General features: G+C 49.5%; 1 protein-coding gene across 2 annotated transcripts in view; it reads left to right on the top strand.

The window, feature by feature from the left end:
* The window catches only part of LOC126524289 (sedoheptulokinase-like), a 265,319-nt gene that overhangs the window by 206,088 nt on the left and 37,513 nt on the right, over window positions 1–21,718 (top strand). For both annotated transcript variants that reach the window (XM_072287417.1, XM_050172622.3), the window contains exon 2: window positions 13,826–14,001. In XM_072287417.1, the coding sequence (XP_072143518.1) occupies window positions 13,826–14,001 (176 nt within the window). The remainder of the gene's footprint in view (window positions 1–13,825; window positions 14,002–21,718) is intronic.

Here is a 21,718-nt window from a genome sequence, read left to right as displayed (position 1 = left end):
TCTACGCCCCTACATCCAGTCATGATGACCAGGAAGTCGAAAGCTTCTATGAAGACGTGGAATCGGCGATGGGTAGAGTGAAAACAAAATACACTATACTGATGGGCGATCTCAATGCCAAGGTAGGCAAGAAGTAGGCTGGAGACAAGGCAATCTAGGCATAGGCACTAGGAATAACAGGGGACAGTTATTAGTAGAGTTTGCGGAACAGAATAATGTGCGGATAATGAATACCTTCTTCCGCAAGCGGGATAGCCGAAAGTGGATGTGGAGAAGCCCGAACGGCGAGACTAGAAATGAAATAGACTTCATACTCGGCGCTAACCCTGGCATCATACAAGATGTGGACGTGCTCGGTAAGGTGCGCTGCAGTGACCACAGGATGGTAAGAACTCGAATTAGCCTAGACCTGAGGAGGGAACGGAAGAAACTGGTACATAAGAAGCCGATCAATTAGTTAGCGGTAAGAGAGAAAATAGAGGAATTCCAGATCAAGCTACAGAACAGGTATTCGGCTTTAACTCAGGAAGAGGACCTTAGTGTTGAAGCAATGAACGACAATCTTGTGGGCATCATTAAGGAGTGTGCAATAGAAGTCGGCGGTAACTCCGTAAGACACGATACCAGTAAGCTATCGCAGGAGACGAAAGATCTGATCAAGAAACGCCAATGTATGAAAGCATCTAACCCTACAGCTAGAATAGAACTGGCATAACTTTCGAAGTTAATCAACAAGCGTAAGACAGCTGACATATGGAAGTATACTATGGATAGAATTTAACAAGCTCTCAGGAATGGAGGAAGCCTAAAAGCAATGAAGAGTAAATTAGGAATTGGCAAGAATCAGATGCATGCGTTAAGAGACAAAGCCGGCAATATCATTACTAATATGGATGAGATAGTTCAAGTGGCTGAGGAGTTCTATAGAGATTTATACAGTACGAGTGGCACCCACGATGATAATGGAAGAGAGAATAGTCTAGAGGAACTTGAAATCCCACAAGTAACCCCGGAAGAAGTAAGGAAAGCCTTGGGAGCTATGCAAAGGGGGAAGGCAGCTGGGGAAGATCAGGTAACAGCAGATTTGTTGAAGGACGGTGGGCAAATTGTTCTAGAAAAACTGGCCACCCTGTCTACACAATGCCTCATGACCTCGAGCGTATCGGAATCTTGGAAGAACGCTAACATAATCCTAATCCATCAGAAAGGGGACGCCAAAGACTTGAAAAATTATAGACCGATCAGCTTACTGTCCGTTGCCAACAAAGTATTTACTAAGCTAATTGCAAATAGAATCAGGAACACGTCAGACTTCCGTCAACCAAAGGACCAGGCAGAATTCCGTAAAGGCTACTCAACAATACATAACATTCACACTGTCAATCAGGTGATAGAAAAATGTGTGGAATATAACCAACCATTATATATAGCTTTCATTGATTATGAGAAAGCGTTTGATTCAGTCGAAACCTCAGCAGTCATGGATGCATTGCGGAATCAGGGTGTAGACTAGCCGTATGTAAAAATACTGAAAGATATCTATACGCGCCGTGCACGCCGACGGACGCGCCACTGGTGGCGGCCTTGCGCAGAACACGCGGGAGAGGAGCCTGGCGCGCGCCGTAGTTTATTGTGTCGTTGGTTGTGCCTCTCTGTCTTATTCACGTTTTCAGAGCAAGATAGGCAACACCACTCGCACGTGTGGTGTGGCCAGAGCTTCAGGGAATGTCGAAGAAGAATTGTTGCAGGGTGGGGGCTCAAATACCGGTGAAAACGTGCCGGCGATACTGTTGTAATCATTCCCGGCAAAGCCTCATCAGCGGGAGCAATGGTAGCAAAAATGGATCGTCGCTTCGAAGAGAAATTTCTTGTTCTCATCCTTTCCTTTGTCTCGTCGGTGTTTTTTTCCACTCGATCATAGTTAGACGCGTGAGCAACGAAGTTCGTCTGCAGTGCAGCATGAGGTTTAAAGACATTTCGCTGAAATTCGGAATGCTGTTTGCCGCTTATATTGTTTTCCGCTTCTTTGCCGCGTTGCGCTAGCTAGGCAGCACGACTGCACGAGCGCATTGCGTTGTATGTTAAAGCTACTGATGTTTGCAAGAACTGAAATTGTTGGTTTCATGTGGCGCGGTAAATCCTCGCACCAGCTGTCGCGCACTTCATGTTTTTACATCTATATTATGCGTGGCTTTGCACATGTTTAACTGATGCTAGCTGCTCCATGCATAACTCTTGTGGATTCTTTTGAGCTGCAAAGTTTCCACCCTGCCTTGTTTGTAAAGGGTATAAATCACGCTGTGTCTTATCGGAATGATACCAAGGAAGTGCTTCTTTAACAGCTTTATTCTTTTCGCCCGAGGGCATCTTAGATATTGTTTCCGTTTTTGGAAATGTGTTTAGAAAATAGGTAGTTGAGGGCAGGAATTGCTAATAGCTGCTGCATATAGTATTTTTGTTCCATTTCTCGCTGGAAAGTTCGCGTCCCGTTTGGGAAGTCATCTACTTTGACTGGCGCTGCTCTGCCTTTAAATATATCATGTGGCACCTCTCTCTAGTAATATAAAGAAGTACTGAAATGTTAGTCTCTAGCTTTGTACATTTCCAAGCAGCTCCCTTGGGGAAATTAAAATTGCACAAACTGCAGCGGGAACGGTAGTTCATCATCGTATGCAGCAGAATTGCATCGGCGGTACAGCACTAACACGCGCTTTTGTTAACCCGTGTGTTTGGTGACTTCGTTGGCTAGTGTACGCGTTTCCATCAATAAATTGGCAATTACTCTTCTTCAGGCGGCTTCGACTGCACTTATTCGGCGATGTCACGTATTCATCGGCAGAAAAAAAATCACAACGGCATATGCAGAGATTGCACCCTGCGGATTTGTTTGATATAAGTATGCACTAACGACGGGTGCTTATTATTCAGGTACAGAAGCAGCATTGCGGCAAGGGTAGAATAAAAAAAACTATCGAGAGATCGCATCACTCAACAAAATTTATCGGCTAGTGAACATGAGCTCCACGTCATGTAAATGGGGTTCATGGCGTTTGTCTGCGGCACACACCTCGCACGTATGTGGACCATGTTGTCCCAAACACCGGTAACATCGTGTTCATACCCGCTCGCACAGAGGTCAGCATCTTCCCTACAGCTGTCACCGCAGAAGAAGCAGCCTGGCACCCGAGCAAAGGAGAAATCGCAGTCACGAACTTCAGCCATCCTTGCTGCAAAGGGTTGTCGTCTGCTACTGCTCCCGCGTGTACTGTTGGAAGCGTCCGCTAGGTGGCTTTCAGTGGCGCCTCTATAGGCGGTGCACGAGGCGTATAGCGGCTCCACAGGCACCGTAGTCCTCCATAAGGAAAGCAACGAAATCCCAATAAAGAAAGCCGTCAGGCAGGGAGTTACAATCTCTCCAATGATATTCACAGCGTGTTTACAGGAGGTATTCAGAGACCTGGATTGGGAAGAATTGGGGATAAAAGTTAATGGAGAATACCTTAGTAACTTGCGATTCGCTGATGATATTGCCTTGCTTAGTAACTCAGGGGACCAATTGGAATGCATGCTCACTGACCTGGAGAGGCAGAGCAGAAGGGTGGGACTAAAAATTAATCTGCAGAAAACTAAAGTAATGTTTAACAGTCTCGGAAGGGAACAGTTTACGATAGGTAGCGAGGCACTGGAAGTGGTAAGGGAATACATCTACTTAGGACAGGTAGTGACTGCTGATCCGGATCATGAGAGTGAAATAATCAGGAGAATAAGAATGGGCTGGGGTGCGTTTGGCAGGCATTCGCAGATCATAACAGCAAGTTGCCATTATCCCTCAAGCGAAAAGTGTATAACAGCTGTGTCTTACCAGTACTCACGTACGGGGCAGAAACCTGGAGGCTTACGGAAAGGGTTCTACTTAAATTGAGGACGACGCAACGAGCTATGGAAAGAAGAATGATAGGTGTAACGTTAAGGGACAAGAAAAGAGCAGATTGGGTGAGGGAACAAACGCGCGTTAATGACATCTTAGTTGAAATCAAGAAAAAGAAATGGGCATGGGCAGGACATGTAATGAGGAGGGAAGATAACCGATGGTCATTAAGGGTTACGGACTGGATTCCAAGGGAAGGGAAGCGTAGCAGGGGGCGGCAGAAAGTTAGGTGGGCGGATGAGATTAAGAAGTTTGCAGGGACGACGTGGCCACAATTAGTACATGACCGGGGTTGTTGGATAAGTATGGGAGAGGCCTTTGGCCTGCAGTGGGCGTAACCAGGCTGATGCTGATGCTGATGATGAGAAATTGCAAATATAGAGAGACATACTTCTTTGGGTGGGAGCAAAGTGTAAGGCTGACTTCTGCAGGTGTCTCCCTCTGTTAGGCCAAGTTCAGCCGGTCGTTAGCGGCCTACGATAAAAAGAATTGCACCTGTTATTTCGCTCAACAAGTTCATGAACGTCTTGGGTGCTCTCGTTCAAAATTTTCGCCCTTGAAGCAATCAATCTATATTGAAGTTAGAAACGATAGAAGTTCGAAGGATGCAGAAATTGCGGTTTGCTGGCGCCATGTTGCAAGCAACGGTTACCGCCGACTTATAGCGACAATTAAACGGGACGATCGCAGAGCGATTTGAAAGTTGCTAAAAATAAGTGCAATATTTTGCTTTCACAAGAAAACGTAAAGCCGTAGATGATTTATTTCGATTGAGCTGTTCTGGAATTAAGCACTGCGTGGTTCTCGGTTCTTTAATGCAATCGGGAGAACAAATGTACAGCTACTTTCTTTTAGAATGGTTGATACTCGCATCCTGTCGTACAATTGGTTTGCAAGATGTACAGCACACAACTAGCGGGCTTCTGCGGCGTTATTTGATGGTAATTTCTCGGTGACTGTACATTCGCGTCAAAAAGTACAGACGAAGGTTTTTTATTTCTAAATGACTTGCAAATATATTTTTTAGCAAAGGCTAGTTTTTTTATGCTTTTCACATTACTGCATTTTCGCCATCCTTCATACTACCTCAAACTCTTGTAGCATGCAAATATAACGAACCTTAATTCCTTCTTTTATTGAAAAAAATTTCTGAAAGGAAACTTGATCAGCGCAGGACGGCTGAACACAAATGTGCAGTTACCAAACTCTGTCGTATGTACTTGAATATGACGGAGTAAGGCAACCATTCGTTGGCATGCTCCATGTGCATTTCTATAAAAAAGAAGAGCGCTTAGTCATCGCGCATGCCTTTTAGCTGAGATTGTTTTAGGCGGGTGTAAATATAGTCTCTTGTTGGCGATGAACGTCTCAGAGAGCGCAGCTTCGATCACAGTATCGGTGTGAAGCGACCGACGATCGCGTCGAAGGACGCCGCCAAGCTCACAGACTGTCGTCACCAAGTGTGTCTCTTGCGCTGTTCTGAAATGCAGCGGAGCTCCACGCCAAGGTGGCGCTGAGCTCGGTATGTGCGTGCCACGCCCGCGTTTTGCAGACGCCGTGGCGAAAGGCTTCGTTGCGTTAGCCGGCGGCAAGTAAAAAGGCGGCGCTTCGAGTGACTGAACAAATAAGTGTTGCTGATATTAGGATATGTAGCTGGCTGATAATGCAATGCGTAGGGCAGATAATCGGTGATCATTAGGCTTGTGCCATGGAAAGAAGAATACAGTGGGAGACCGCAGAGAAGTAGGTTGTGTGATGAAGTTCGGAAATTTGCAGGCAAATGGTGGGCTCTACTGACGCAAGGCAGGGGTAATGGGAGATCGCTGGGAGAGGCCTTCGTCCTGCAGGGACCAAGTGGTATTGACCGAAGGTGGAAGTCAGACTCCAGCCGTCCCGATGTAAAGAAGTCTCTTATTCAACGTATGCAACCATACATATATAATGAAGAACAGAAGCGCCCCCTAGGGAATAAAGAACTGAAATGAATAACGAAACTAAATACAACGTACTCCCTTCCTTATTTTTAGTGGTTAGTTGTTAGTAAGTATTAGTAAGGAAAACATCAAGGCATGCACACTGTACTTATTTACCAATATTTACAAACTATGTACACAACGTTAGACCGCCAACTAGTTGGCCTGATAGTCTTGGAGCCAGGCCGGTGGCCGGCGCTCTCGGTTCGGCCGCTTTGGACGTCGCACTGGCGACGAAGGCGACGGGCTCGTAGACTGCTGCTGCGGTAGGCCAGGAGACAGCGCTTGCGTCCTGGAAGAAGGCGGCTGTAGCACGGCAGGCTGCAGCACATCGGGAGACAGTGGCTGCGGTGTGGTAGGTTGCAGCGCATCAGGAAGCTGCGGCGTGGCAGGCTGCAACGCATCAGGAGACCGCGGCTGCGGCGTGACAGGTTGGCCTGGTTCCCAGGTACCTCTCTCCGGAACCCTGGAAAGCTTGGAGGCATTCCACGTACGGCCGTCTCCAAGTCGTAAAGAAGCTGGTCCCCTGCTCTCGATCACTTTAGTTGGTGAAGAAAAGGCGCAGTCTCCCTTGAAAGGAATGGACGGTTTTTTGACGCGGACAAAATCGCCTACGGCTATCTTCGTCTTCTTGGTGGCTCTCCTTTTGTCCGTGTAGTGCTTGCTGCTCTGCTGTTGACACCGAACCCTTTGACGAAGTCGCGCCAACTCCTTTGCTGGGTCTTTCACAAATGCTGGTACTGAAAAACCCATGACATCCAGCCTGCTTCGGAGCATTCTACCATGCAGCAGGACTGCTAGGGCGACACCGGTGGTGGCGTGCGGAGTGCAGCGGTAAATGGCAAGGTATTCTGCGACAGCTTGCCGGAGTGGTCGCCTTTCGAGGAGTGAGACTTGAATGAAGTTTTTCAATGCGCGATTGAAACGTTCTATTTGCCCATTGACTTGGGGGTAGTATACTGAAGAATGTGAAAGACTGATGCCTCTGTTCTGCAGGAAAGTTATGAACTCACGCGAAGTGAACTGAGGTCCATTGTCACAAACGACTCTTCTGGGTAGCCTTCACGGGCAAAAACACTTGTTAAAAAGTATTTCACGGTGCTCGTGGACACTTCGCTGCAATAATACACCTCTGGCCATTTAGAATGGTAGTCAACAAGCGTTACAGCAAATGTGCTGTTGTGAGCTGCATGCTCCAAAGGACCAACAGTGTCTAGGCCAAGCGTATACCACGGCCGCCCAGGCCATTCAACAGGTTGCAATGGGCCTGGTGATGTTTTGGCAGACTTACCTGCTTCAAGGCAGATATGGCAGTTTTTTTCTGCCGTTTCCACTTGCTTATCCATTCTTGGCCACCAGAACCGCTCACGCAGTCGCGCCTTCGTGCGCGTGATACCCGGATGTGTCTAGTGTGCGACGCCGATGATCTGAGCCGTGAGGGAGGACGGAACAACGAGGCGCTCTCCACGCAGTAGCAGGTTATTGACAACAGAAAGGTCTTCCCGCATGGGGTAGAAAGTTTTCGCCTCTTCTGGTATGGACTTCTTAGGCGGCCAGGAACTCAGGACGAATGACTTGACGGTGTCCAGGCAACTGTCGTCGAGGGCGGCCTGCCTGAACTTCTTTGTCACGCAGGCTGGCTCAATGAACGAGACAATTTCTTCCTCCTTAGCAATCTCTGCCTCCGAGGTAGGTGCTGGTTGCCGAGAAAGTGCATCTGCTGCAGTGTTTGTGGACCCCTTGCGGTATTCAACATTGAAATTGTAGCAAAGCAATCGTGCACTCCAGCGTGCAATTCGGAGTGGCCGTCTTTCATGTCCTTGTGACGACAGCAAGGACACCAGTGCCTGGTGGTCTGTTCGAATTGTGAAATGGCGACCCCAAAGGTACGTGTGCCATCGCTCACATGCCCAGATACATGCAAGAGCTTCTCGTTCACCGACTGAATATTTTCTCTCCGCAGGCGACAGTGTACGAGATGCGAAAGCCACTGTGCGGAGCTCGTGGCCACTTTGTTGCTGCAGGACTGCTCCCAGCCCACAGTCGGACGCGTCGGTCGACACAATGACTGGCAATGACGGATCGAACATATGGAGGACTGTACTCGATGAAAGTATTTCTATGACCCTCCTGAAATTGCTGTCTGCTTCGGCAGACCAGATGAATGGCTCAATTTTGCGAAGTAAGACTCATAGGCTCAACCACTTGTGCCAAGTGTGGAACAAACTGAGTAGCATTCTACGAGACCCAGGGATGAACGAAGGGTGGCAACATGAGTTGGCACTGGTGTGTTAACTATGGAGTCTACCTTCTCTGAAAGTGGCGAGATACCACGTGTGTAGACCTTGTGCCCTAGAAACGCAAGTTCTGCAACGTCGAAGAGGCATTTGTTGTTCAGTTTCAGACCTGCGTTCTTGATCTTTTTCAGTACGCACTTCAAGTTTGCAAGGTGTTCTTCTGCGGTCGTGCCAAAAATGATGACATCATCAATGTAGAACAACACGGCAGGGCAGCGGTCAAGGATTGTCGCCATCATCTTCTGAAATGCCGCTGGGGCAGAAACCAACCCAAAGCAAACTCTTTTAAAACGGAAAAGGCCGTCATGAGTGATGAAAGCTGTCAGATCCCTGCTGTCAGGCTGCAAGAGAACCTGATGGTAAGCGGAAGCCAAGTCAAGTTTTGAGAAGTGTGTAGCGCCTACCAAAGCGTGAAGCAGCTCCTCTGTGTGGGGCAACGGGAAACTGTCTGGAACAATCGCTTTGTTCGGCTCTCGAAGGTCTACACATATCATGATGCTACCAACTTTCTTGTTAGCAACAACAATGGGGGACACCCATTCAGAAGCATCTAGGCGCTCGATGATGTCAAGGCTCAGCAACCTCTGAAGCTCATTTGATACTGGTGACCGGAGAGAATATGGCAGACGGCGAAGCTTCGATGTTACAGGCTGTACGCCTTGCCGCGTCTTGATGCGATGCGTGAACCCCTTAGCAAGACCCAACTCGGGACTGAAAAGTGAACTGAACTCATGTGCCAAGGCTGGCGGAAAAGCTGTGTTACGGAGCTGCGTGCTTGACGGTGTGGAAATGGAACAGGATAGTGGGTCAACGACAGTCGGCAGCGGAGCAACGGACGTGTATGCGCACTTGAGAGCAGAACCCTCAATGCGAAGACCTAAGGCTTTAATGCCGTCAAGACCGATCAGACAAGTTCCTTGGTGAATAACATCAAAACGTAGCGAGGCTGTGCGGTCTTTAAACCGAACGTCTGCCTGGAAACAACCTAGCACGGGAATCGGCCGTTGAGAGTCGTCAAACAGACTAACATGCGGAGCAGGCAGGAGCGGAATGCTTTGTAAATATCGACTGAATTCTTGCTCCTACAGGATTGAAACAGACGACCCTGAATCTACAAGGAATGTCAAAGTGACGTTCGCGACTTGCACTTGAATATGAATTCCGCTACGCGCGGGACGTCGCACAGTCAAAACTTGATCAGCACTGCTAGATGACGAAACGTCTTCATAAAATTCAACTTTACGGACTCGGCCTTGCATTTCAGTTAGCTTGCGGTTGCATACCCTTTGAAAGGGGCCCTTGCGACCGCAAAATGAACAAGTCTTGCCATGCGCTGGGCACTGCGGCGCTGACGCGATGTGGTCCCGCGAGCCGCATCGGAAACAACGTGGCGAACCAGAGCGACTACTCTGTTCTCGGTTCCGCTCAGGGGGGGCGGCTCCGCTGCGGCGCACGTGAGCCGCCCGCGCTCCTCGTTAAATTCTGCTCAAAGGTCGCTGCCGGTTGCGAATTCCTTTTTTTCGAAGAATGCAAGGATGGTTTACGACGCTGCCGCAATGAAATTGCTTCGACCGAAGCAGAAAGCTCCTTTAGCTCTTTAGCCGCCTGCTCAAACTGAAGTGCAATTCGAACAGAATTCTCGAAAGAAAGTGTGGAACCCTCGAGCAGTAACCGCTCAGGTACGCGATTGGAAGCTACGCCGGCAACGAATTGATCCCGCAGAGCATTATCTTGCGAGGCAAACGAACAATGTGACGCTAGCTCCCGTAGAGCGGCAACAAAGTCATGAACGGACTCGCCTGTGTGTTGGCTGCGGCGGCGAAAGCAATGACGCTCGATAATAACGTTGCGCGACGTAGAAAACTGGTGCCGTAGTGCGGCGAGTGCAGAGCCGTATTCGTCAAGAGGGGCCACGACAGACTTGTCATCGGCGAGTGCTGCGGCACTTGGCGCTGCCGGTTCTGCGGCGCTGGTCCCTGCATGTAGCGTCTGATAAATGCGCCGGCCCTCCGCCTCCAAACAATGCAAAAGAATAGCCTTGCGTTGCTCCGGCTTGAATGCGGCGGCTGCGGATGCCAGCAAGTACACGTTGAACATCTGCTACCACTGCTCCTATGGCAATGACGGACGGCCGGTGGCGGAGCAAGCCCACGGTGGCGGAGCAAGCCCACGGTGGCGGAGCAAGCCCAGTTAATCTCATGGTGGGCGGATACGGACGGCGCAGCGGGGCTGGGGGTACGTTCACGACATCTTCGGCGCCAATGTGGTGTTGACCGAAGGTGGAAGTCAGACTCCAGCCGTCCCGATGTAAAGAAGCCGTTTATTCAACGTATACAACCATATATGTAATGAAGAACAGAAGCACCCCCTGGGGAATAAAGAACTGAAATGAATAACGAAACTAAATACAACAGACCACAACAATAGGCTGACGATGACGAATGGTCAAGGGGTATACAAGCGTACCCTGCGGGGACAGCGGTGTTTTCGTCTCAACGTTGGCCTGCAAAATATCTGGATACGGGTGACTAATTCGGAAGACTACCCTTCGCATGCACGATTTCTCGTCACTGGAATGATCGATGCCGTTGGTTGAACACTGTCCCTAACAGTGGAAACTAGGCAGTATGTAAAGTTGGACGCACGCCTCTTTGTGAAACGTTTCTCACTGGGAGGTAAGAGGGAAATGTGCCTGTGATATATAAAAAAAATCAGTTTCTGAATTTGTAAGTTGCGCTTTCAAGCTGTAAAACATGTGGGCTGGCGTCCTTATATTTTCCTCATAGCCTAAATGTGTACGTTTGACTTTCCATTATTTCCTAGTTTCGTAACACCTCTAAATTGTCCCTTTCAGCACTTCAAAAATCTCCAAGAAGACGTAAGTTGGTCTTTTCAGTCTTCCCTCGTTGCTCAAAGTATGTAAATCGGGCTTTGCAGCACTTCCTCATTTCCTAAAATGTGTTGAGCAATTCAGCACAGCATGCAAGTTCCCTCATTCCTTATAGAAGAATGTCCCGACCAACACACAGGTGGCAGCTCTTGCCTCGAGCGGGGAACAGGTGCAGGTAACAGGTGCCCATTCTTACCTTTGAATTACTATTATTTACTGCGCGCACTAAAAACACGGACAAAGAAGAGAGACGAAACATGAACGCTTCCACGCACTTGCATTGGTGATTACGTTGTGAGCACACGTCTGTCTGCCATCGTGATTTGTACTCGAATAACCTAGGGCACGCCGCTCTGCTACTACTGTCTCTTCTTCGGTGCTCTACGCATGCGTAATTCCTCCCCCGTCGCTGAACCAGCAACGGGCATGGAATCTTATGGCGATTGTTTGCTTCACCTGGTGTACCATCTTCTTATTCAAAAAAAGAAAGACGAAGCTTACTTTGGGAACGTCCCTCGTCTATACATACGTCGTAGTTAGGAGTGAGAGTGCAAGCGAAATGACGTCTTTTACAACGCATAAAAACTAGCCTGGCAATATCTAAGCACACGTGCGCCGCATTATCTGGTCGGCAATGTCGTTTTGCCTGGAGCCCCTCACTCGCACTAATGCATCTCGACGCCGTTCGCTTAGCGCTTAGGGCCCGTAGTGCGCATGCGCTATGACGTCTTGGTGCCACTGACGTCGAGCTGTAGCTCTCCATGTTCGCGTGAAGCGAAACCCAATTCCTGAGTTTCGAAACGCGTGCGAGGCTTCCTTTGTTCAGACGCCGTTAGCAAGATTCGCGGGAATAACATCTTCCGTGAACGTAGTCAGTGCAACTATACGCGTTGTTATGGCTCGTTCTGCCTGGGCCATGGCTTGTTGTGCGAAGTACACCGCCGTACTTGGACGCCAACTTTATAAGAATATGCCTAGCTAAAACCAACGACAAAGTTAATTTCTCAGCGTGAGAAAGCAGGTGACGATAAACGCCAACTTGGGCCGTCTGTTGCCGCTGCTTGCACACTTTCAACGTTGCTTCGGATTTACAATCAGCCCAAGTCAATGACTTGGGCTGAAGGGCTGTAAACAAGCGTTTTACAGCCCTTGAAAGACACCGCCAACAAGATCAACACTGCTAAACGACCTGAAACGAAGAAGGAGCTCAGGGCCTTCTTAGGACTTGGGGGATATTACCGGTACTTTATTCCGAACTACGCTGAGCTTGCCCATCCACTCACCGACCTTGCGAAGAAGGGCTCTCCGAACCGGCTGAATTGGCAGACACCGCACGAAGAGGCATTTATGCGATTTAAGGAGCTGTTGTCACAGCAGCCTGTACTAAAGGCTCGAGACTTGAGCAAACACTTTCTGCTACGCACGGACGCCTCTTCGAGTAGTCTCGGAGCAATTCTTTCGCAAGAACACGACGGGCGTTTGCATCCCGTGTCCTACGCTAGCCGGAAGCTTTTGCCGCGTGAAGCTGCCTACTCGACAATTGAGAGGGAGTGCCTCGCCATAGTGTGGGCTGTACAGAAATTTCATGTGTACCTTTACGGTAAACCGTTCACCCTGCAGTCCGACCACCAACCACTGCGATAGCTCAATTCGGCGAAGCACGTGAACAGTCGCGTACTACGTTGGAGTTTACTTCTTATAGATTACGACTTTCATGCAGAGTGCATTCGTGGCTGTGACAACGTTGGTGCAGACTGTCTAAGTAGAATAGCTACGGACCCGGACTAATGTGTCATGAGAGTAATAGCGTGAACTGTGGGACTCGTGATACTCCGTAGTGCTACCCTCCTCGACTTCCTGAACTTGGGGGGAAATGTGATAGGAGTTTGGACTATTTGAATGGCGCGGCTGAATGCGCGTGACTGCTGTGAGGCGGCGACAGACGAAGAGGAAGGGCCGGTCTCTGGGCTGAGGCGGCAGCCATGCCAACTGCCTAAGCTGCCTGGGCTGGCCTTCCGAACGAGCCGAGCAGTTCGTCTAATGAATAAGAAACGGTGAACTTGCAATTCTCAGTAAAACATCTGAATAACGGCACTTTGAAAATAAACTCACTCTAGAGATGAAGCTGTTTCCTTTTTTGAAGTGAAGAACCAACTTTTCTTAGATATGTTGGCAAAGTGACGGTTTTATAAAGACGCCACAACAATGGCAACTATTCGCTTGGACATTAATTCACACTAATGTTAGCTTCTATTTCGCTTCGAACCAAGAGATTGATATTTGCACAAGCCTACGTAGTTTTTCTTGGCGCAAGAAATAAAACAAGCACAAACCAAATAGCGCCTGCAGAAATAATACCACCAGAAACGCACCTGCAAGAACTAAAACATGTTTATATGTCGCATATTGGCTTCGCAAAATGCATTTTATTTTGTCGCCCGTCAGTGTTGCCAGATTGCTGTACAGTCGATCTGCGATATAAGAAAGAAGTTTTCTTGCGCGCATTAATTTTACGAGCTTGCTGTAGGACGCGTGTAGTTTAGACGCAAATAGTTTGAATGTTTGGTGTCCTGCACCCCCGGGCATCTCTGACTGTAACATTAACGAAGCACTGTGGGCTGAAAGAGTTCCTATCCTGGCAGAGCATAACATTGGTCCACACAGTGCTAAACTAGAGCTCGTGGGAGCAGCCTACAGCTTTAGTTCTAGCTGTGCTTGGCGATCCACGTGTTCGCAGGCTCCGCGAGGCGGGCTTCCCGGTGGACCTGCTGCCGGCCGTGGTCGAGCCGGGCGCCGTGGCCGGCTGCCTGGAGCACCCCTGGTACGGCATCCCCGCGGGCACGCCCGTGCACGCCGCCCTCGGGGACATGCAGTGCTCCGCGCTGTCCGTCGGCGCCGGGGAAGGCGACGCCGGTGGGTGTAGCCACGGGAGGCCAAGCACACAGCTTGGCCACCCGTCACTGCTGGCCGTGGCTTAGCACGCCATGCACAGCCGGCTGCTTAAAATGTCCGCGTCCACACTTCGCAGTGTTTACGTTTCTTGAGCGTGAAATTTGACAGTGAATGCACAAAACGCCGAAAATCTGGACAGGAAGAATAGCGAACACCCGGAGTGTAGTACGTGTAGGTACTGATTCTTCAACTGTTAAGAAATAGATGCGGTAAAGGAAGGAAAGGTCTAGAAGTATTTGTGGTTGTCAAGTGCAACCATACGCGCTTGCTACAAACACAAATGGTGGTTCTTTAAGTGCCCCTTATTATCGCTAATGTGGCACTGCAATCGGTTTGTGAAACACTCGCTACAGGATGGAGCCTGTGTCTGTCGCGCAGAACTGATATATCTTGAGGCAGCGCTTCACGCTGTGCTGGAATGCCAAGATGTCCGTCCAGTCCGAAGCGTAGGTGACGTCCGCCGAAGCGCGGTGTCCCAAAGTTCATGGAAGCGCTAAATCGGTGGAAATCGGCAACGTGAGGTTGCAGTGTTGGTTCGAAAAGTCGCAGTTTACCCCGAAAAGCGAAGCATCTATTTCGATAGCTAATTAGTGGACAGCTACACGAAGTAAGGATAGTAGTTTTATCGGCCGTATAAACATAGGCATACTAAGTTAACAAGCACAGTGTCACGCGCGCACAAGCAAACATGAACACATCTCACTAGGTGACCGCGTAACCTCGCTGATAACTGATAACTTCCAGGCCTAGTTTGCCGTGCGGCTAATTATGCGCTACACGCAGAGACGCCAAGTACAGCTGCACGTAACAGCGGTTTCACTGGTAGTCGGTTCACAATATACACCGCAAGGTGTTTAAACCCACTAATTCCCAACTTCGAAGGAAACCGCGCTCTGACTATGAATATGACGTCACGGTAATATACAAGTCCGGAAGAAAACACTCCGACGCCGACTGCTTATCGCGCGCCCCCATTGATCCCCCGCCGCAAGACGACGAGGACGACGACGCCTTCCTTGGGATAGTAAGCATGGAAGACTTCACTAAACAGCAACGAGCCGACCCGGAGCTAAAAGGTCTCGTCGAGTATTTGGAAGGGAACACCGACGTTGTCCCTAGGGCATTTAAGCGCGGGTTGTCTTCGTTCACGCTACAAAACAACCTGCTCGTGAAGAAGAACTTCTCACCAGTCCGCGCCAGCTACCTTCTTGTTGTACCGTCAGCGCTGCGTCCAGGAATATTGCACGCCCTACACGACGATCCAACCGCTGGGCACCTCGGATTCTCCCGGACGCTGTCGAGAATACAGGAAAGGTATTACTGGCCACGTCTGACCGCCGACGTCGCCCGTTACGTCAAGACATGCCGAGACTGTCAACGACGCAAGACACCACCGACAAGGCCAGCAGGATTACTACAGCCGATTGAACCATTCAGCAGATTGGGATGGATTTCTTGGGGCCGTTTCCAATATCAACATCCGGGAATAAGTGGATCGTCGTGGCGACGGACTATCTCACCCGTTTTGCTGAAACTAAAGCTCTACCGAAAGGCAGCGCAGCCGAAGTGGCGAAATTTTTCGTCGAGAACATCCTGCTGCGACATGGTGCCCCAGAAGTCCTCATCACCGACAGAGGAACGGCTTTTACAGCAGAGCTCACCCAATCCATTCTGCAGTACAGCCAGACAAGCCACAGGAGGACAACTGCCTACCATCCGCAGACGAATTGTCTCACGGAGCGCCTGAACAAGACCCTCGCCGACATGCTAGCAATGTACGTCGACGTCGAACACAAGACGTGGGACGCGGTCCTGCCGTACGTAACCTTTGCGTACAACACGGCGGTGCAAGAAACAACACAGATCACGCCGTTTAAGCTGGTTTACGGCAGGAACCCGACGACGACGCTTGACGCCATGCTGCCGCACGTAACTGACGAAGAGAATGTTGACGTCGCCAGCTATCTCCAGCGCGCCGAAGAAGCCCGACAGCTCGGCCGCCTGCGAATCAAGAGCCAGCAGAGGACCGACAGCCGACACTACAACCTCCGACGACGCTTCGTCGAGTACCAGCCTGGCGACCGTGTTTGGGTCTGGACCCCGATACGCCGACGAGGACTCAGTGAGAAACTACTCCGACGCTATTTCGGACCCTACAAGGTCATCCGACGTATTGGCGCTCTGGACTATGAGGTCTTGGCAGACGGCATTTCGCATTCACAGCGGCGCCGCGCACGATCTGAAGTGGTCCACGTGGTGCGCCTTAAACCCTTTTACGGACGCTGACGTACTTCGTCATTTTTGTTCTTTTCTTTGCTACGAGTGCTTTTGTTTATTACCTTCGTTTGTTTGCAGCATCGGGTCGATGCTTTTTAAGAGGGGGGTATTGACACGTGTACTTATCTTTATCGGGCGACCACGTTTCACCGCTTAACAACTGTAATCGCGCAGCGCGGAACGCGCCTGCATGTATCCGAAGTTTCTGGAAAGCTATCGATGCTTCTACCCGGCTTTCTGTTGTCGCCGAACCTTGTGTTATCTGATTTCATCGCGTGACACGAATGGTGTAGAACTTTGTGGAAGGCACGCGGGTCCTAACGATTAGTCTGGAACATTCGACGACTGCTCTATAAAAGCCGACGCGCTTGACCCGCAGATCAGATTTTCGACGATCACCGACTGTGTTCGCCGCTATCGTTGTGCTTTAAGTGTAGCCTGTTTTGTGGGCACAGGTTCGCCCAATAAAAGCTAGTTTTGTCCTTCACAGTACTGCTACTGTGTTCTTTAACGTCACTACCACGTGACAATATTATATTTCATGTTGTTTCTTCCTAAAGTGTAGGGATGTTTTGCTCATGTGTTAAGTGTTAGTTTTTACAATAAGGGTTTATCCCGCGGACAACATAACTACAAGCATACGCAAAGAAATCCTGTCTTCTAGCGTGGAATGCACCTAAAACGTACAGTTTGGCAGGTCCCTGAAAGCAATCAACTTATAGTGATATAGTCCTGCTATAGCGCCCTCTATAATGGTGGCAAAGAAATGAAATGATAAACTAGGTTTTTTGTCTAGGGGAGGGGTATTGGGACGAGCAACGTGCAGAAATTACAAATTAATGGCCCTTTCTCTACAGGACTCATCAAAGAGGGATCGCTGTCTTATGAACGAAAAACAATATTGTGCCTTACCACTTCAATAAACTACATTAAGATTACCGGCAGCAAAAGTGGGCTAGTTGCAGACAACGTAGGAAAAAGCGAAGTTCGTGTGAAATATTATGCTTGAAACACAGTGGGTTGCCTTAGGATATACTAGAAAAAATACCTTATCGACACCGAAACTGAGAAAAACACCACTCGCTCGGTGAAAGGGCGCGGAATTCAAAACATCGAGAATACGTATGGGGCTTGCGTCATATCCGCCAAGGCGTGCACGTGCTGTCTCCTGAGGTGATTCTTGTGGGCTGTCACAAAAAATAATATTAGGCAATTACCAGCCCCGCATCTGTGCCAATATTGCTATAATAGTATATACACTTCTAAAAGTGGTGCAGCCCAACATAGAAAGGAAGTAAGCCGAGCCGGCCAGATGAAAGACCAGACCGTTGGCTTCCAACTGGTTTATTTTCAAGTTCCACGAAATATATAGCTACACGAAAACATCTAGAAATGTCGTCACAACACCTCACAAAACGTCACAGCGATATGTAGACTACACCATCAGAAGTTACAGAACGTGCAATTCTGTCATGCACGGTTAAGCTGATCAAGAAATCTTACTTGCTGTGAAGATTCTTGTGAAAGCTTGTTTCTTCGTTTCTGTGTTGCGCTGTACCAGTTTTAGAATGTACTAAGTACCAACTCGCCCAATCCTCAACGCTAGTATATACGGTACTCATTTATAGCCAATTTATCGGAAGTGAAATTTTGTTGTACCTGGACTTTAAATGCTTTGTAAAGTGCCATTTGGTTTTGAATAATACTCTACTTCGAAGCGATCTAGACACCTCAGGAAGGATGGAGTGGGAGTCAAAGCTGTCTCGACCCGCGCACGCCCTTGCAGGCACCCGGATGTAGATAACGATACGGGGATGTTTGTAGTATAGAAGATTGCATTTACAATATATATATATATATATATATATATATATATATATATATATATACACACAAAATGAGTCACAGCTGACCACCAACAACACGCAGCAGCCAGCGTCTGGCAATCTACTTCTTCCTTTCTTCTTTCATCCATCCGTAACAGGACCCCTGGGTGGTGAAGCGCCATCTCGGCGCATGGTTGGTGAAGAATTGGGAGAGAAGTATGGCTTCAGCCGCGAAACGTGGACGACGTCAACAGGCGTCAGACTTGAGGATGCATCATACCGTATCGGCGCAATCTCGTAATTTACGTCGTTAACTTGACGTAGGCCTTCATAAGGCCCTGTGTAGCGAGAGAGAAGCTTCTGGGAGAGGCCAACCCAACGACATGGAGACCAGAGGTGCACCCAAGCACCTGGCGCGAACTGCACATCGTGATGGCACCGGTCATAACGCTGTTTTTGTATATGCTGCGAGGCTAATAAACGAGATCTGGCGACTTGACCTGCCATGTGAGCGCGATCGATGACTTCACGAGAGTACTCAGTTGCAACACGTGGCACAGAGGTGAGGATGGTGTCAAACGGCAATGTGGGGTCGCGACCATACAAAAGATGGAAGGGTGAATATCCTGTGGTGTCATGTCGGGACGAGTTATACGCGAACGTCATGTAGGCCAGCGTGGCGTCCCAGTCGCGGTGATCGTTGGAGACGTACATCGACAGCATTTCTGTGATTGTTTGGTTGAGACGTTCCGTAAGACCGTTCGTTTGTGGGTGGTAGGCGGTGTACAGCTTGTGCTCAGTGGCACTAGAGCGGAGGAAGTCGTCCACAACTCGAAACAAGAACGAGCGGCCGCGGTCTGTAATTGTCGAGGTGCACCGTGGTGGAGAATAACGTAATGGAGGAGAAAATCGGCGACGTCTGTTGCGCAACTAGTCGGCAAAGCCTTTGTTATCGCGTAGCGTGTCGCGTTGTCAGTACCGACGGCGATCCAAATATTCCCTCTAGTCGTCGTCGGAAAAGGGCCAAGCAGGTCAAGGCCTACGCAAAATAACGGTTCAGAGAGAACTTCAGTTGTATGGAGTCGTCCGACAGGTGGCAAGGTTTCTTCCGGCGCTGACACAATTCGCAAGTTGCGACATAACGACGCACGGAGCTGTAGAGACCCGGCCAGAAGAATCGGTGTCGTACGCGGTCATATGTACGCAAAACGCCGAGGTGTCCCGCCGTCGGTGCATCGTGAAGTTGTTCGAGAGCGATGAATCGCAGATGACGAGGGAGGACAAGGAGCAACTCAGGGCCGTCAGGGTTCATATTGCGGTGGTAGAGGATGCCGTCAAGCAGCACAAACATGCGGCACGTACCATCAGTGCTGCCAGATTGCACTCCGGTGATAACGGACTGTAAGGATTCATCCGTTGTTGTTCAGCGCGCATGTCGGTCATGTCAGTAAAAGCCATCACGCAGGTCACCGGATCATGTGCAGCAGGCTCAGGGGTATCCACGGGGTGACGAGAGAGGCAGTAAGCGTCCTTGTGCAGACGTCCAGACTCATAGTTGATAACAAACGAAAATTCCTGGAGCCGCAAAGCCCAGCGACCAAGCCGTCCTGTCGGGTCCCGGAGGGTAAACAGCCAGCAGAGTGCGTGGTGGTCTGTAACGACCGAAAACGTGCAGCCGTACAAATATGGCCGGAACTTGGTGACAGCCCAAACTAAAGCCAAGCACTCCCGCTCGGTGATGGAGTAATTTCTCACAGCAGGTTACAGCAGGCGGCTGGCGTAAGCTATCACGCACTCGGTATCATTCTGTTGTTGGGCGAGAACAGCGCCGATACCATGGGGGCTTGCGTCAGTGTGGACTTCGCTCGGTGCAGATGGATCAAAGTGGGAAAGTATAGGAGGAGTGGTCAGAAATCCGATGAGAGCGGCGAACGCGTGAGCCTGCTCCGTACCCTGTGAGAATGGCGTGATCTTTACAACGGCGGCGACGTTCTTGACGAAACGGCGAAAGTAAGAACACAGGCCGACGAAGCAGCGCACGTCAGATGCAGAACGTGGCACAAGGAAACTGCGTACGGCGCGAACTTCTTCCTGATCTGGTTGGACACCGGATGCGTCAACGAGGTAACCCAACATGGTAATCTGAAGGAGCACGAATGGACACTTCGAGGAGTTCAGTTAGAAGCGGGCTTTTCGGAAGACCGCAAGAATGGCAGCGAGTCGGTAAAGTGGCTTCCGAACCTGAGAGAAACAATAACGTCGTCAAGGTAAAGAGACAGGTGGTCCAGTTGTAGTCTCGCAGAAGAGAGTCCATCATACGTTCAAATGTCGCAGGAGCACTGGATAGGCTAAAGGGCATGACTTTGAACTTTTATAAGCCATCTGTGATGAAGGCCGTCTTCTCGCGGTCCATTTCATCAACTGAAATATGCCAATAGCCGGTCGAAGATCGATGGAGGAGAAGTGTTTAGCTCCGTGCAAGCAGTCCAAGGCGTCATCGATGCGTTTTAGTGGGTAGACGTCTTTTCGCGTGATCTTGTTTAAGTGGCGACAATCGACGCAGAAACGCCAGGTACCATCTTTCTTTTCCACAAGGACGACAGGCGAAGCCCAAGGACTGGCTGACGGCTCGATGAACCCTTTGCGGAGCATTTTCTCCACTTCTGATTGGATGACTTGACGCTCAGCATGCGATACACGATAGGGACGCCTACGAATAGGATTGGTATCTCCAGTGTTCATACGGTGCTGAACAAGATATGTTTGGCCTGAAACCCTGTCGCCGAAATCAAAGACGTCAATGTACGATTCAAGCAGAGACGTATGTCCGTGGCCTGTGCAGAGGTGAGGTCAGGTGCAATCATTTTCGCGAAATCTTAAGTTAAGGAACCAAAGCTGTGAGTTGCAAATGGTGCTAATAAACCGCGCTCGGCATTCAGACTCTCAATATCAAATTCGGAACCACTAGAAACACTGACCAAAAACATGCCGGCCGGAATCACTTGAGTGCAGAGGCTGAAATTCAGAAGCGGTAGAACTACATCGTTATTAGTAACCGTGACCAGCGTATGTGGAACAGCAACGGTCCTGTTCAAAAGCACGTCGATGATGGGGCGAAGCACATATTCACCATCAGGAACCTTTGGCCGGGCGGTGAAAGTGACGTAAGTAACTGCCTCGGGGACAGACGCACATCGTGAAGCGAGCACAAGTGCTGTGGGGCGGTGCCCGGAGCATCGGTGAGTTGAGGCAGTTCTAGCTGAAGAATGCCGATCGCATAGTCCATGAGAGCAGAATGAGTGGATAAAAAGTCGAGTCCGAGGATAGCGTCGTGAGGGCAGTTGTCGATCACCGCAAAGAGAACAAAAGTAGGGTGGCCGGCTTTAAGTAAACGCGCAGTACACATTCCAAGAACAACCAGCACGCCGCCATCGGGCACACGAAGCGCTCGGGCAGCTGCTGGGGTGAGGACCTTTTTTAAACGTCTACGTAGGCTAGCACTCGTCACAGATACGTGGAATCCAGTGTCAACGAGTGGTTGGACAGGTAAGCCGTCTATTTTAACGTCAATTACA

The sequence above is a fragment of the Dermacentor andersoni genome, chromosome 3 (assembly GCF_023375885.2).
Source record: "Dermacentor andersoni chromosome 3, qqDerAnde1_hic_scaffold, whole genome shotgun sequence".
Taxonomy (NCBI): domain Eukaryota; kingdom Metazoa; phylum Arthropoda; class Arachnida; order Ixodida; family Ixodidae; genus Dermacentor; species Dermacentor andersoni.
This window is presented reverse-complemented; position numbering and strand designations above follow the sequence as displayed.